Source organism: Ovis canadensis, chromosome 14 (genome assembly GCF_042477335.2).
Source record: "Ovis canadensis isolate MfBH-ARS-UI-01 breed Bighorn chromosome 14, ARS-UI_OviCan_v2, whole genome shotgun sequence".
NCBI lineage: Eukaryota > Metazoa > Chordata > Mammalia > Artiodactyla > Bovidae > Ovis > Ovis canadensis.
The window spans coordinates 62,442,031-62,456,699 of NC_091258.1; the positions used below are offsets into that span (position 1 = coordinate 62,442,031).

Consider the following 14,669-nt stretch of genomic DNA (forward strand, 5'->3'; position numbering starts at 1 on the left):
ACACACATCACCCCAGTCACACTCCAGCACAGCCACGGTCTCCACCGCGCCTCTCACCTCACAGCTCAGTCACGAATCACACTCCAGGCCGTGGACTCCTTCCAGTTAGGTGCTGCTTCAGCACACGCCGTCTGGCACCCAAAGAATTACACACATGCAGAAACACAACTCATTCTCAGCCGAAGGCACAGTCGGTCCCGCAACCCTCACAGCGGCAAACACACACACACACGTACACACGCTCAAGAGGCCGGGTACATAGGGACACACGCCTGTGAACCACGCGCCGGGACTACCTCGAGGGAAGAATCTGACAGAATCCGCCTCACATGCGCTCGGCCTCAGGGCGGCACTACGGATGCACTCGGCTGTCAAGACTCTGGACTCCATTGTCTGGAGGTCCGTCGAGGATCGCATAGCCCGGACTGCTCCCGGCTGAGTTCTGTCAGCTCACCGCGCTAGTACGCGGGTACCAGAGTCCGGGACCAGAGCCGCCCCGTCCGAGCGTGCCTGCGCTTGCGCCTGCGCACTCAGAGCCCAAGCCCACCGGCTACCGGCCGTGGACTACATTTCCCAGAAGCCCCAGGGGGAGGGTGTAAACTTCCACCCCGAGGGCTCCCCGCCGTGCTTTTTGGGTTGCCCAGCCACCGCAGGTGAGCTTGTAGAAGCCGGGGGAGAAGTTGGTGCTAGGTGAGGAGGAGCAGGATTTGTCCGGAGTGGGGATGGAGATGCCGCCCAAAGTGAGGACCCCAGGGAGCCTTTTCTGCCTGCAGCCTCAGGCCTGTGCGGGCAGGAGGAGAGGAGGAAATGGATTGTGTAACTGTGTGTGTGTGTCTGTGTCTGTGTGTGTCTGTGTGTGTGTGTGTGTGTGCGCAGGACCAAGTCAAGCCTCCTGTCGGTGGGTGCGGTTGTCAGTCTGATACTGGCACTTGGTTCAGTGATGAGTGTGACTGACCCACGCTCTTACTGCCTTCCCCTCCCTCCCCTCAGCCCTGGTGTCTGCACAGAGCTATGTCCCCAAGAGAAAAGTCCAAGACTGAACCCCAGGATGAAAGTTCCCAGCAAGAAAGCACAATCCTGGCCTTGGGATGGGGCTTTTAGAGCTAAAAGTGTCTCCGAAACAGACTCCTGGGAGGAAATGGTGAGAGGGGTCCTTACTTGGAGGCAATGTGGGTGCTGCTGCATTTTTCAGAACCACAGCATCCCCTTAACTCTGAGGTGGTTAGGATAGGAGTCAGCTATCATGTCAAAGACAGGCTCCCATCTGGTCACAGGCATGAGGCAGAGCTGATGTGGCCCTGGAGGGGACATTACCCGTCTGGCTGTGCTCTAAGAAAGGCTTGGTGTCTCATGATTTCCTTCTTCCCCAGTCCTGCCAGTCTTCACAAGAAGGATCCTGAAGAGAAAGGAAAAAATTTTCCCCATCTAAAAGTGCAGATCAGGTGAGCTTCTACTTTCTCTTTGTTTGTAAATGCATTTTTATTTTTAGTACCTAGAAACATTTGCTTTTCTTTTTCTGAAATGTCAGTGGCCTATTCTAGCCCTATTCTTCTTTCCCAATAAATGAGCGGCCATACAGATGGGTCACCCTCTCATTCACTTTTTGTAATAGTAAATATATATCCTGAAGTCTAAAGTTACAACTTTGCTTAATAAAGCAAATGAGATGAATATTTAAGTGGAATCACATCATTGCTGTCCTGCAGAACCTCAGTTTAAAAGTGAGGCAAGATCAGAGGTGGTCTGATTGGTGTCAGTAACATGGGCATCTGCTTTTTAAGGTGTTTAGAGCAGGAATGTGATTGGAAATCATGGAAATCTGTGTCATCATGTGTAAGATTTTTTCTAGGGAATTGATGGGTTGAGATTTGCTTATAAAGAGTTTGTCAAAAGAAAAAAAAATGTGCATATGAGTGAAGTAAGATTCATTGTGATGAACAATAATACTCAAATTTTAAATGTTATATGAATTTCATTTACTATTATTGGGATTCAGAGATATTTTACAAGAGTTATATCCAAAGTGATGTTTCAATTGATTATTCAGTGGAGAGAGGGGAAATGAATCAAACACTGTCTGTCTGCTTTGCCCACATTTTCTTATTTAGTCTGCAATGCCCCTCACCTGATATGTTCATTCAGAGGAGAATTTTATCTGTGGAAAGGTCTTATTATATTGAAGAAGAATGTTCAAGAGTTGTTAGTCTTTATTTATAATGGTCATACTGATTCCCTTACTATTCCCACACATGTCAAACAGATTTGCTTCCAAGATTTTCAAATATTTTTAATTGGATATAGATTTGTTGTATACTTAATATTATGGAATTGATGCTAATTTTTTTAAAGAAGTTATTCAGTTATATTACATGAAGGACTTGTAAAAAAGAAAGTTAAAATAGCCCTGGCATTATGATTAATATTTTGGGGAGGTTTATTTTAGCAAAAATTTTTTCTGTGAACCTGTATATATGTATGTGTGTATGCATGTGTGTGCAGAATAGAAACTGTTCTAATTGAATATTCAAAGGACACAGATTCCACAACTCTTATTTGGAAAAAGTAATTCTACCAAAGCAGAGGTTTTTCATATCTCCATGAATATAGAAAGAAGGGGAACATGTCAGTGATGCTTCATAAACCTGCCAAGTATTTATACCTCCAAATTTGTATTATATAAATTAACTATGAATAATTATTGGCACAATTTATCAAATAAGATAGCCCTTCAGGATTAAACTTGTTTAGGTTGCTCTTGGGACTTTGCTGGTGGTCCAGTGGCTAAGACTCCATGCTCTCAATGCAGGGAGCCCAGGTTCGATCTCTGGTCAGGGAACTAGATCCCACATGCTGCAACTAAGACCCAGCACAGCCTAAATAAATAAATATCAAAAAAAATTAAGTTGCTTTAACAGAACACAGTGATAACCTGTCTAGTCCAAGTATCTTTAAATGCAAACAACATTTTGGAAGGCAGGTTTATAATAGTAGAAAGCAGAATAAAATGGTAATAACTATAAATATTAATGTAAATCTTTACATAGGGCAGGAGAGTAAGATTGAACCTCTTATTAACATTCTCCATTTAATGCCTTATTAGGTTCTCTTTATCAGCTTTATGTTGAACAATGGTGTCTCTTCTTTTGTAGCAGCAAGGATGAGGAGAGATCTACTTAGCACTTTCAAGCCTTGCCTCTAAAATATGTAAAATATCATTATAAAAAAAAGTGGGCATGAGATGCAAATTTTACTATAAAAATAGAAAGTACAAAATAAGTTCCTAACAATGCCATCTAACTTTTATTTAGCAATTACCTGTCACTAAATGCTATGTAATATCCCAGTCTTCGTGACAACTGTAGGAGATTGGTACTATTCTTATCCCTAGTTTATCAATAAACTAACTGAGAAGTTGGCAGCTGTCAGATTAGGACTTACATTCTGAAAGTCAACAACAGAGTCTGTGTTATGAATGACATTATAATCTTTCCCTTAATTTTACATACTTTTTTTTTTTCCCGACTGCACCACTTGGTTTGCAAGATCTTAGTTCCCCCACCAGGTATCGAACCTAGGCCCTAAGCAGTGAAAGCACAGAGCCCTAACCACTGGACACTCAGAGAATTCCCCATACTTGTTTAATTTGCCTGTATCAGTCAGTAATTCATCAGGAATATCCTTCTCCAACATTAAATATGGACCAGTATAATCGGTATTAATAGGGGCCTTAGTGTGCCATCAAAACTGACCATAATTTTGTATTTAAAGTGGATAACAAACAAGGACCCACTGTATAGCACATAGAGCTCTACTCAATGTTACATGGCATCCTGGATGGGAGGGGGTTTGGGATAGAAGGGATATATGTATATGTATGGCTGAGTCCCTTCACTGTTCACCTGAAACTATTATAACATTGTTAATCAGCTATACCCCAAAACAAAATAAAAAGTTCAAAGGGGGGTAAAAAACTGACCATAATTTATTCGACCTGTTGCCTCCTGTAGCTATTTATTTTTCTAACAGTTGATTATTCTAAGTTGTTGTATGATAAACATCTTGCACATATATCTTAGTGTGCTAAGAAAAACTGCCTAAAAATGGAATTGTGGTTGAATAACAGACATTAGGGCTCGCAGTATGCTGAATCTTATGATAGTAGTTAGAGGAATAGAGTATTGAAACATAGTTACTATCCTTAAGTTTCTTATAATATAGCAAATAATATAAAGTCAAAATAGAATAAGCATGAGATAGGAGGTAATAAGGGGTAATAAGGGCTTCCCTGGTGACTCAGTGGTAAGGAATCTGCCTGCAATGCAGAAGATCCCCAGGAGAAGGAAATGACAACTCATTCCAGTATTCTTGCCTGGGGAATCCCATGAACAGAGGAGCCTGGTGGGCTACAATCCATGGGGTTGAAAGAGTTGGACACGACTGAGCAACTAGACAACAACAGGAGGTCATAAAGCCACTAGAGGTCACATTTCTTGGGAGTTCATAGAGAGGAGATAGTATTTCTCTAGCAACCTCTGTCAGCTTTTGACCAGTTTATTCTGAGTTTAGGGGAACTCTGTGGTGAAAAATGAAATTTAGGCTGTATGATTCATACCAGCTCTGTCCAGTAGAACTTTCTGCAAAGATGGATATGTTCTATGTTTACATTCTCCAGTATGGTAGCTACTAGCCTCATGAGGCTCTCAAGCACTCGAAATGTGGCTGGTGCAGCTGAGGCAGTGAACTTTCAATTTTACTTAAATTTGATTTGATTTAAATAGCCATATGTGGCTCTTGTATTGGATAGCGCAACTTCATATCTTACAGTTTTGCTTCTAATGATGTTAGATTCAAAGTGAGACTAATGGAACAGATATAGATCAATATCATCAGAAATTTGGGTGGACTGAAGACCCTTTTTTCCTTTCTTTCCTTAGCTGCGCTGGGTCTTAGTTGCTACATGTGGGATCTTCTATCTTTGTTGTGGCTTGTGGGATCTTTGCAGTATGTGGAATCTAGTTCAATGACCAGAGATTGAACCCTGGCCCCCTGCATTGGGAGCTCGGCGTCTTAGCCACTGGACCACCAGGGAAGTCCCTGGAGACCCTTCTGCTGGAGTGCCTGGTCTGGCTTCATGCAGGAAGCCCCTGCTTTGTATCCAGACTTGTGCAGCTTGTTCCCTGTGATATAGTGAAGGTTTGGCTTCATTTAGGCTCCCTCTTTTCTCTTCTGATTTGTATGTGGGATATTATGGGGATAGAAATACAAAGAAGGCAAAACAGGATCGTATTAACTAAGTCATTTTGGGATTCCTTTGAGACATGGCTGGTCTCAGAGTCTCTTATTCCTCCCCCAGTCCTGGCTTCTCTGGATTCTGTGCTTTTCGAGTGGAGGAAGCCCAAAGAGGACTACCAAGTTCTTGCAGTTCTACAACCATGGCCCATGTAAGTTCATGTTTCTCCTCCTTGAGATGTTGTGGTTTTTGAATTCATATGATCATGTTTATTATCCTGAAACTTCCTTCCTGAGACAGCACTATTGCTCAAGTTGCCCTCAATCACTCTGATCTCAGTGAAGGATGGAGCCACACAACCTAGTGGCCTTCTTCTTTGCCCCTCGTTTCTCTCTCTGGTGTTCACCTATTTCATCACCTCTCCAAGGACTGAGTCTCTCTCAGGACCATTGGGTGAAGTTGCTTGAGGGAAATCCTTGAACTTCTCTCGTTAGAGTCATGATTCCATGACACAGAGATGATGGTCCGTTAAGACTCCACAGACCTGAGTGTTTCCGGTTGATAAGATGGAATTTAGTGTTGATTTTTTTTGCACATGATGAGATCTCATATTGTAAGAGGTTTATAGGACTAGGTTGGAGTGTGATTGAGGCCTGCATGTCAGAATCTCAAGGGTCTGTCCAAGGGTCTATCCCCCCAGAGGGATAGATAACAGGACAGAAGTCAGTTTTGTGCTTGAGGAGGGTGTGCGGGTCTCTAGTGACATCAGTGTCATTGTGGATCATCCTACATCAGCATCCTTCAGCTTAGGATCCAAATAAGTGTTCCTGATGGATGGTGGTGGTAACAGGTGGGAAGACCCTCCCAGATCCCTAATAGGGAATGAAGAAAGGCTAAAGGGACTGAGCTTTAGAAAGAAACACTAGGGCTTCCCTTGTGGCTCAGCTGGTAAAGAATCCGCCTGTAATGTGGGAGACCTAGGTTCGATTCCTGGGTTGGAAAGGTCCCCTGGAAAAGGGAAAGGCTACCCATTCCAGTATTTTGGCCTGGAGAATTCCATAGACTGTATAGTCCATGGGGTCACAAAGAGTCAGACACGACTGAGCAACTGTCACTTTTCACTTTTAAAGGGACTGGGGGAGACCTTAGACATTTTGTCCAACCTAAATGCCTAAAAGTGACAGAAGGATTAGTCCGATATATCCACAAGATGGATGAATAGCCAGCCAGTAAATAAAAGAATTTGTCATCTATTATGACAAGGGAAAATGCTTATGACATTATCTTGCATAATAATGAACCTGAGTATTGATTAAATCAAATGTCTGCCGCTATGCTGTGCTCAGTCATGACTGACTCTTTGCAACCCCATGGACTGTAGTGTGCCAGGTTCCTCTGTCCATGGGATTTTCCAGGGAAGAATATTGCAAGTAGGTTGCCATTTCCTCCTCCAGAGGCTCTTCTTGACCCAGGGATCAAACTCGTGTCTCTTGTGTCTCCTGCACTGACATGTGGATTCATTACCAACTGCGCCAAATCAAATGTCAGTAAAGTCCTATTTTCTTAGAGATTTTGGAGTATTTGGGGGAAAAACAATTCATACTTATTTTTTCTTTTAATTTTTTGAAAGGAAAACAGAACATAACTCACATTTATTCACAGCTTAAACTATTCGCATGATAGGCAATGTGCTTATTTATATGATTTTATTTCACTGGAAAACTTTATTGATTCATTACATGATATGCTGGACATTCTATTTGTAACAACTGTATTCTTCAAAAGTATGTAGGCACTCCATTTTACAAATTATTGATTTCTTTTTTCTTCCATACATGTTAGGGGCTTGATGCCAGGTTAACTGCTTGTTATATTGCCTTTTTCCTACAAAGCAGGCTTCCCCTTTTGAAAAGACAGTTAAAACATTGTTTATAATACATGGGTCTGTCATTTCAGATGTCCTTGTCATTCAGGGATGTGGCCATAGACCTCTCCCAGGAAGAGTGGGAGTGCCTGGACCCTGTTCAGAGGGCCTTGTACAGGGATGTGATGTTGGAGAACTACAGCAACCTGGTCTCCTTGGGTAAGGATATCTGCACAAATAATTGACAATCTGCCTTCTGGAATACCAGTTTTCTCCACTGTTGAATTTCAGAGCTCTGTTTTAAGACACCAGCTGAATGGCTTTCCCCTATTTTGAAAGAATGGTTTGAGTATTATTGGGTTGGAAACAGGCACTTGGTTAAGCCCCATCTTCTCCATCCTTCAGTGACCTTCACTCTTTCCTCTGGCCCTTCCTACAGTTGCCTGTTATTCTACATTATTTCTAGGTTTGAGTCCTGTAATGTATTCAGAGAAGCCAGGTGTCATATAATGTGCATGCTCAGAATTCCTGGAGCTGTTCTGTGTTCAGGTCTGGCCTACCTGCAGAGAGACATATTCTCTCTAACCTACTTTGTGGTTGAAAATTCTAGTCTGTGAATCTTACATTTTCTATTGAAAGAATTCTGAGGTAGAACTTGGAAGTATTTTTGAAGACAATATTTTTCTTTTGGGCTTCCCAGGTGTGACTCAGTGGTAGAGAATCCTTCTGCTGTTTCAGGAGACATGGGTTTGATCCCTAATGGGGCAGATCCCCTGGAGAAAGAAATGGCAACCCACTCTAATATTCTTGACTGGAAAATCCTATGGACAGAGGAGCCTGGCAGGCTACAGTCCATGGTGTCAAAAAAGAGTCAGACATGACTTAATGACTAAACAATAACAAGAAATTTTTCTTTTACTAAAATAAGAACAACAACAAAAATAATACTGCATGCTAGGCATCCTTGCAAGCTCTTATATATATTAATTCATTTAATTCTCACAAGAGTCCTCTAAGGTAATAAAAGCCCCATTTACACTGATAAAAGCATAACACATGGAAGGAATAACAGCTGGTGAGTGACAGAGTATTTGAACCCAGACCATAGGGCTCCAGAGTCTGTGTCCTCAATGCCTTTCTGTACTTTATTCTGCCTTTAAAAGCAGAATAGACCTTCTCCCTCCCCTATTTGGCCTCTTTAGTCCTATGACCATGAATCCATCTAAATGTGAATATTCTTCAGTGGCTTTTTCAATTTTATCAAAAGCTATTTTAACCTATATAGGACTTTCCAGGTGGCGCAGTGCTAAAGAATCCACCTGCTGGTGCAGGAGGCATAAGAGATGTAGATTTGATCCATGGGTCGGGAAGATCCCTTGGAGTAGGAAATGGCAACCCACTCTGGCATTCTTGCCTGGAAAATTCACACACACACACACACACACACACACACACACACTTTGACCTAGAGTTTAATATAAATGTAACCAAGTCTAAATTAAGTCATTTTGAACTTATGGTTTTTGTTTGTTGTAAGTCATGTGGCATTTCTTTCTTGCAAGCAGGATGTTCCACTCCTAAGCCAGACATGATTACTTTATTGGAGCAAGAGAAAGAGCCCTGGATGATAATGAGAGAAGGAACAGGAAGTTGGTTCACAGGTGAGTGAAGGCAGATCAGCCAAGGGGGATGCCATCACACCCTCTGGGTCAGGGAGACACATAGCCCTGAGATGAAGGCTCCTTTCAAAGGCCCAAGACCCAGGGGAAAAGGCCTGATTTCTGGGAAAACATTAAAATCCCCCAACATGAGCCCCCAAAAGCACTTCATCTTTACCCTAGTTTGTCATGCTGCTTATTTGACTTCTCTTCTATTTCCCTCCCATTTCAAAGAGGGAACTGCCTTCTCTTTTCCCCACTGACAACAATTTTATCTATGTTTCCAAGTCCTCGTCTATATTTACACTTCTATTCTTTTCTCCATTCCATAAAATCATTTTATACACATTTCCAACTTACTTGAAAGCAAGACTGTGCCCAAGTTTAAGTACTATTGATATAGATTCCTACATGTTGTAGTAAAGAAGATGACCTGTACAGAGAAGCAAGGCAATATGGTGGTGATATGTTTTTATCTGTGGTAATTTGTCTGAATTTTATTCTAAGAGATTAAAGAGAAACCTTTGGGGAAAAAATTATGTACACATTCTCAAAGTGATCTGCGTCAGAATCATCTGATGAAAAAGATTAAAAATAAAGACATTCAGAAGTTGTTCCGATAGATTTTCATTCCTTTGTTTGGGTTGTTGCCCCAAAAGCAGTATACGTAAGGAACTCCCCTGCGTTCATCCTAAGTAGGGGGACCACTGACTCAACTTGTTCATCCAATCACTTATTTTACCCTCTTTTAGCATCACATCATTTTCTGAAGCCTTTTGCCTTCTTTCAGATTGCGTGACAATTTAGAGTTCTCTAAATCAGGATCCAGAAGACAAACAGCTTATCATCTACTTTTGAATGGCTCACAGGCTAAAACTGGTTTTTACATTTTTAGTGGTTGAAAAAAAATCAAAATAAGAATATTTTGTGAAACAAAAATTTCACAAAATTCAAATTTCTGTGTCCATATACCATATGTGATATTACAACATAGCTACACTTACTCAGTTATATACTGTCTAAGGCTCCCTTCGAGCTTATAACAGCCGAGCTGGGTAATTGTCACAAAGACCGTATGTCCTATAAAGGCTAAAATTTTTACTATCTGGCTCTTTACAGAAAAAGTTTGCCGACCTCTGCTCTAAAACTCAACTTCTAATCTGTGTTATTCTTAGTTTGTCTTTTATTTTGACTATAAGATGCAATCCCTTATTCTACCCCCAACATAGAGAAATCATATCACAGCATTTGTTTCCTTTTTTTCCTCCAGGTTTGGAATCTAAGTATTTCACCAAGAAGTTATTTCCAGAAAAGGATATTTGTGGAATATATTTGTTTCAGTTGCAGACAGTGGATGAAAGTCAAGCTTCTATCCATGAAGACACCATTTTCAGAAATGATTTGCAGCGTAAACATGAGTTTGAGAGACAAGAAGGACATCAAATGAGATGTGCTAGTCAAATGATAATCCAAAAACGTGTAGTTCTTCCTCTACATGAGAAAATTCATGCTATAGAGAAGTCATATGAATGTAAGGAATGTAGGAAGGCTTTTAGACAACAGTCATACCTTATTCAGCATATAAGAATTCATACTGGTGAGAGACCCTATAAATGCAAGGAATGTGGGAAAGCCTTTTGTCGTGTGGGGGACCTTAGAGTACATCAGACAATTCATGCTGGGGAGAGACCCCATGAATGTAACAATTGTGGGAAGACCTTTAGGCTTCATTATCACCTTACTGAACATCAGAGAATACATTCTGGTGTGAAACCCTATGAGTGCAAAGAATGTGGGAAGACCTTTAGTCATGTTCGAGACCTTCGAGTACATCAGACAATTCATGCTGGGAAGAGACCTTATGAATGTAAGGAATGTGGGAAGGCCTTTAGACTTCATTATCAGCTTACTGAACATCAAAGAATTTATACTGGTGAGAGGCCTTATGAATGTAAAATTTGTGGAAAGACCTTTAGGGTACAACGACATATTAGTCAACATCAGAAAATTCATACTGGTGTAAAGCCTTATAAATGTAATGACTGTGGGAAGGCCTTCAGTCATGGCTCATACCTTGTTCAACATCAGAAAATTCATACTGGTGACAAACCCTATGAATGTAAAGATTGTGATAAGTCCTTTAGTTTTCATGCAGAACTTACTCGACATCATAGAATTCATACTGGTGAGAAACCCTACGAATGTAAAGAATGTGGAAAAACCTTTCGTCTCCAAACAGAACTGACTCGGCATTGTAGAATTCATACTGGAGAGAAGCCCTATGAATGTAAGGACTGTGGGAAGGCCTTTATTTGTGGCTATCAGCTAACTTTACATCTGAGGGTTCATACTGGTGAGATTCCCTATGAATGTAAGGAATGTGGGAAAACCTTCAGTAGTCGCTATCATCTTACTCAACATTACAGAATTCATACTGTGAGAAACCCTATGGATGTAAAGAATGTGGGAAGGCCTTTCGCCTTCAAGCAGAACTTACCAGACATCACAGAATTCATACTTGTGAAAAACCCTATGAATGCAAGGAACGTGGGAAGGCCTTTATTCGTAGCAGTCAACTTATTTCACACCAGCGAACTCACACCAATGACAATACCTATGAGTGCAAAGAATGTGGAAAGATTTTCAGTCATCACTACAATCTTACTCAACATTATAAAATTCATACCGGTGAAAAACCCTATGTATGTAAAGAATGTGGAAAGGCCTTTCGCTTTCAAACAGAACTCACTCAGCATCACAGAATTCATACCGGTGAAAAGCCCTATAAATGTCAGGAATGTGGGAAAGCCTTTATCCGTAGCAATCATCTTATTCAACATCAGAGAATTCATACTGGTGAGAAACCTTATGAATGTAACAAATGTGGGAAGACCTTTAGTCGGCACTATCATCTTACTCAACATCACAGAATCCACACTGGGAAGAAACCCTACATATGTGACAAATGTGGGAATGCTTTTATTTGTAGTTATCAACTTACCTTACATCAAAGAATTCACACTGGTGAGATTCCATATGAATGTAAGGAATGTGGAAAGACCTTTAGTCGCCGGTATCATCTTACTCAACATTTTAGACTTCATACTGGTGAGAAACCTTATGGGTGTAAAGAATGTGGGCGTGCCTTCCGTCTTCAAGCAGAACTTACTCGACATCACACAATTCATACCGGTGAAAAACCCTATAAATGTAAAGAATGTGGGAAAGCCTTTAGTGTTAAATCAGAACTTACACGACATCACAGAATTCATACTGGTGAGAAACCCTATAAATGTAAAGAATGTGGGAAGGCTTTTATTCGTAGTGATCAACTCACTTTACATCAGAGAAATCACATTAGTGAGGAATCGCTATGCATAATGTAAAGAGGATATTGATTGGTTGCTAACTTGTGTCTGACTCTTCTGTGACCCCATGGACTAGCCTGCCAGGCTCCTCTGTCCATGGGATTTCCCAGGGAAAAATACTGGAGTGGGTTACCATTTGCTTTCCAGGGGATCTTCCTGACCCACAACTCCTGCATTGCAAGTGGATTCTTTACCATCTGAGCTACCGGGGAAGCCCCTACAGAAGATAAAGTGGCCTTTAGAAAATGCTTTTTATAACAGAGAATTCATAATTAAGAAAAATTTTACTTGTTAGGGAACATGTGGTAATCCCCTTTGCTTCATGCTTAAAAGTTAACAGAGATAGTTTTATACTACATATATTGATTTAAAGAGCTGAAAAAATTAAAGCATCACCCAGTCTTGGTTAACTTTAGAGGATGATACTGCTGCAGTGCATTTCAAACCAAGATGAAAGATACCACCTCCCCACAAAAATTGTTGTTGACCAGTACTTTTAAAGGCACAATGAAATTGGATTACCAGATAAATAAAACTGAAAGACAAACAAACATACAAAACAAAAGCCCCCAATTTATGTTACTATTTTAAAAAAATATTTATTTGGGGTTGTGCTGGGTCTTCATTGTTGCATGAGGACTTTCTCTAGTTGCAGCAAGAGGGGGCTACTCTTTCTAGTTTTGGTGCCTGGGCTTCTCATTGCAGTGACTTCTCTTCTTACAGAGCATGGGTTCTAAAGCACAGGCTCAGTAGTTGGGGCACATAGGCTTAGTTATCCCACAGCATGTGGAATCTTCCTGGATCAGGATTGAACCCATGTACCCTGCATTGCCTTATGGATTCTTAACTGCTAGACCACCAGGGAAGTTCCCCCAATTTTTTGTTACTGGATTTAACAGACATAAATTGGCCCTGTCATCTTTCTGTGAATAACTCTATAAATATTTGCTCTCAGTGTCTGTACCGTAACTCATTGCAGACCAGAAGCAAACAATCTGTGGACCAGCATCAGTACATGGACCACACTTTATACAGCATTACAACAGAAAATAATTCTGTTAATGTGACAGATGTGGGAGAAGACTTTAGCCATGGCAAAATTTTTACTAGAGTTCTCATAATTCCACCACTGCCTGTGTGATATTGGCAAGACACTCTTCCCCTCTGTGCCTCAGTTTTAAAGTGGTGATTATAGTTCAGTTCAGTTCAGTTCAGTCGCTCAGTCATGTCCGACTCTTTGCAACCCCATGAATCACAGCACGCCAGGCCTCCCTGTCCATCACCATCTCCCGGAGTTCACTCAGACTCATGTCCATCAATTCCGTGATGCCATCCAGCCATCCCATCCTCGGTTGTCCCCTTCTCCTCCTGCCCCCAATCCCTCCCAGCATCAGAGTCTTTTCCAGTGAGTCAACTCTTCGCATGAGGTGGCCAAAGTACTGGAGTTTCAGCTTCAGCATCATTCCCTCCAAAGAAATTCCAGGTTTGACCTCCTTCAGAATGGACTGGTTGGATCTCCTTGCAGTCCAAGGGACTCTCAAGAGTCTTCTCCAACACCACAGTTCAAAAGCATCAATTATTTGGCGCTCAGCCTTCTTCACAGTCCAACTCTCACATCCATACATGACCACAGGAAAAAACCATAGCCTTGACTAGACGGACCTTAGTCAGCAAAGTAATGTCCCTGCTTTTGAATATGCTATCTAGGGTGATTATAGTACCTACCTAATAATACTTTTCTAAGGATGAAATTTTAATTTTAAAAGACCTTTAGAAGAGAATGTGTTCAATAATATTACTTTCAGTGATATTAGTAAATTCATGTGAGAGGAAGACCCTGTGAATATAAGGAATTTTTAAAAACTGTCCACTATCTTTCATTTTGTTTACTTAATTAATTATGGATAAAGTCTAGTAAAATAAACTTTCACTTCTAAAATTAAGCAGTCATTTCCAAAAACTAATGTGAGAAAGAAATCTCTAGATTGATAAATGTGGAGATTATGAGAGAAAGCTTTTGAAGAATCTGGGAGCACTGTAATGCTTTTTCTTTTATAATCCATAAAGCAGACATGTTACTGTCTGCTTTTTCTGCTCCAAATTCATGATAAATTAGAAACTAACAATGAAAAGACCACTGTCTATTTGGAAAAATAAAAATTCAATGAATAATATAATGGCCTCTCTAGAATCAATGACTGTTAATATGTTCTCTTATTTGCTTTGTATAATTTTTGACATTTTTTACTGTAGTATCTGAGTATAAATATAGACATTAGACATCATGGGGCTTCCCTGGTGGCTCAGACAGTAAAGAACCTTCGTGCAATGCAGGAGGTCCAGATTCATTCTCTGGGTTGGGAAGATCCTTTGGAGAAGGGAATTGCAATCCACTCCAGTATTCTTGCCAGGAGAATTCCATGGACAGAGGAGCCTGGGGGGTCACAGTCCATGTGGTCATAAAGAGTTGAACGTGACTGAGTGAATAAGCATGCATGCATAGCCATCGTAACATTTCACCTCTCTGTATATCATGCAACTCCTAAGAA

At 40.9% G+C, this 14,669-nt stretch overlaps 1 protein-coding gene across 1 annotated transcript; it reads left to right on the forward strand.

Moving 5' to 3' along the window:
• The first annotated feature begins 590 nt into the window (after positions 1-590).
• Positions 591-14,294, forward strand: LOC138418862 (zinc finger protein 546-like). The gene is given in 7 exon segments (XM_069550763.1): positions 591-653; positions 1,371-1,442; positions 5,354-5,441; positions 7,187-7,313; positions 8,660-8,755; positions 10,023-11,186; positions 11,189-14,294. Coding segments are annotated over 5 exon segments (2,346 nt in total). The 5' UTR covers positions 591-653; positions 1,371-1,442; positions 5,354-5,432; the 3' UTR covers positions 12,139-14,294.
• The last annotated feature ends 375 nt before the right edge of the window (positions 14,295-14,669 follow it).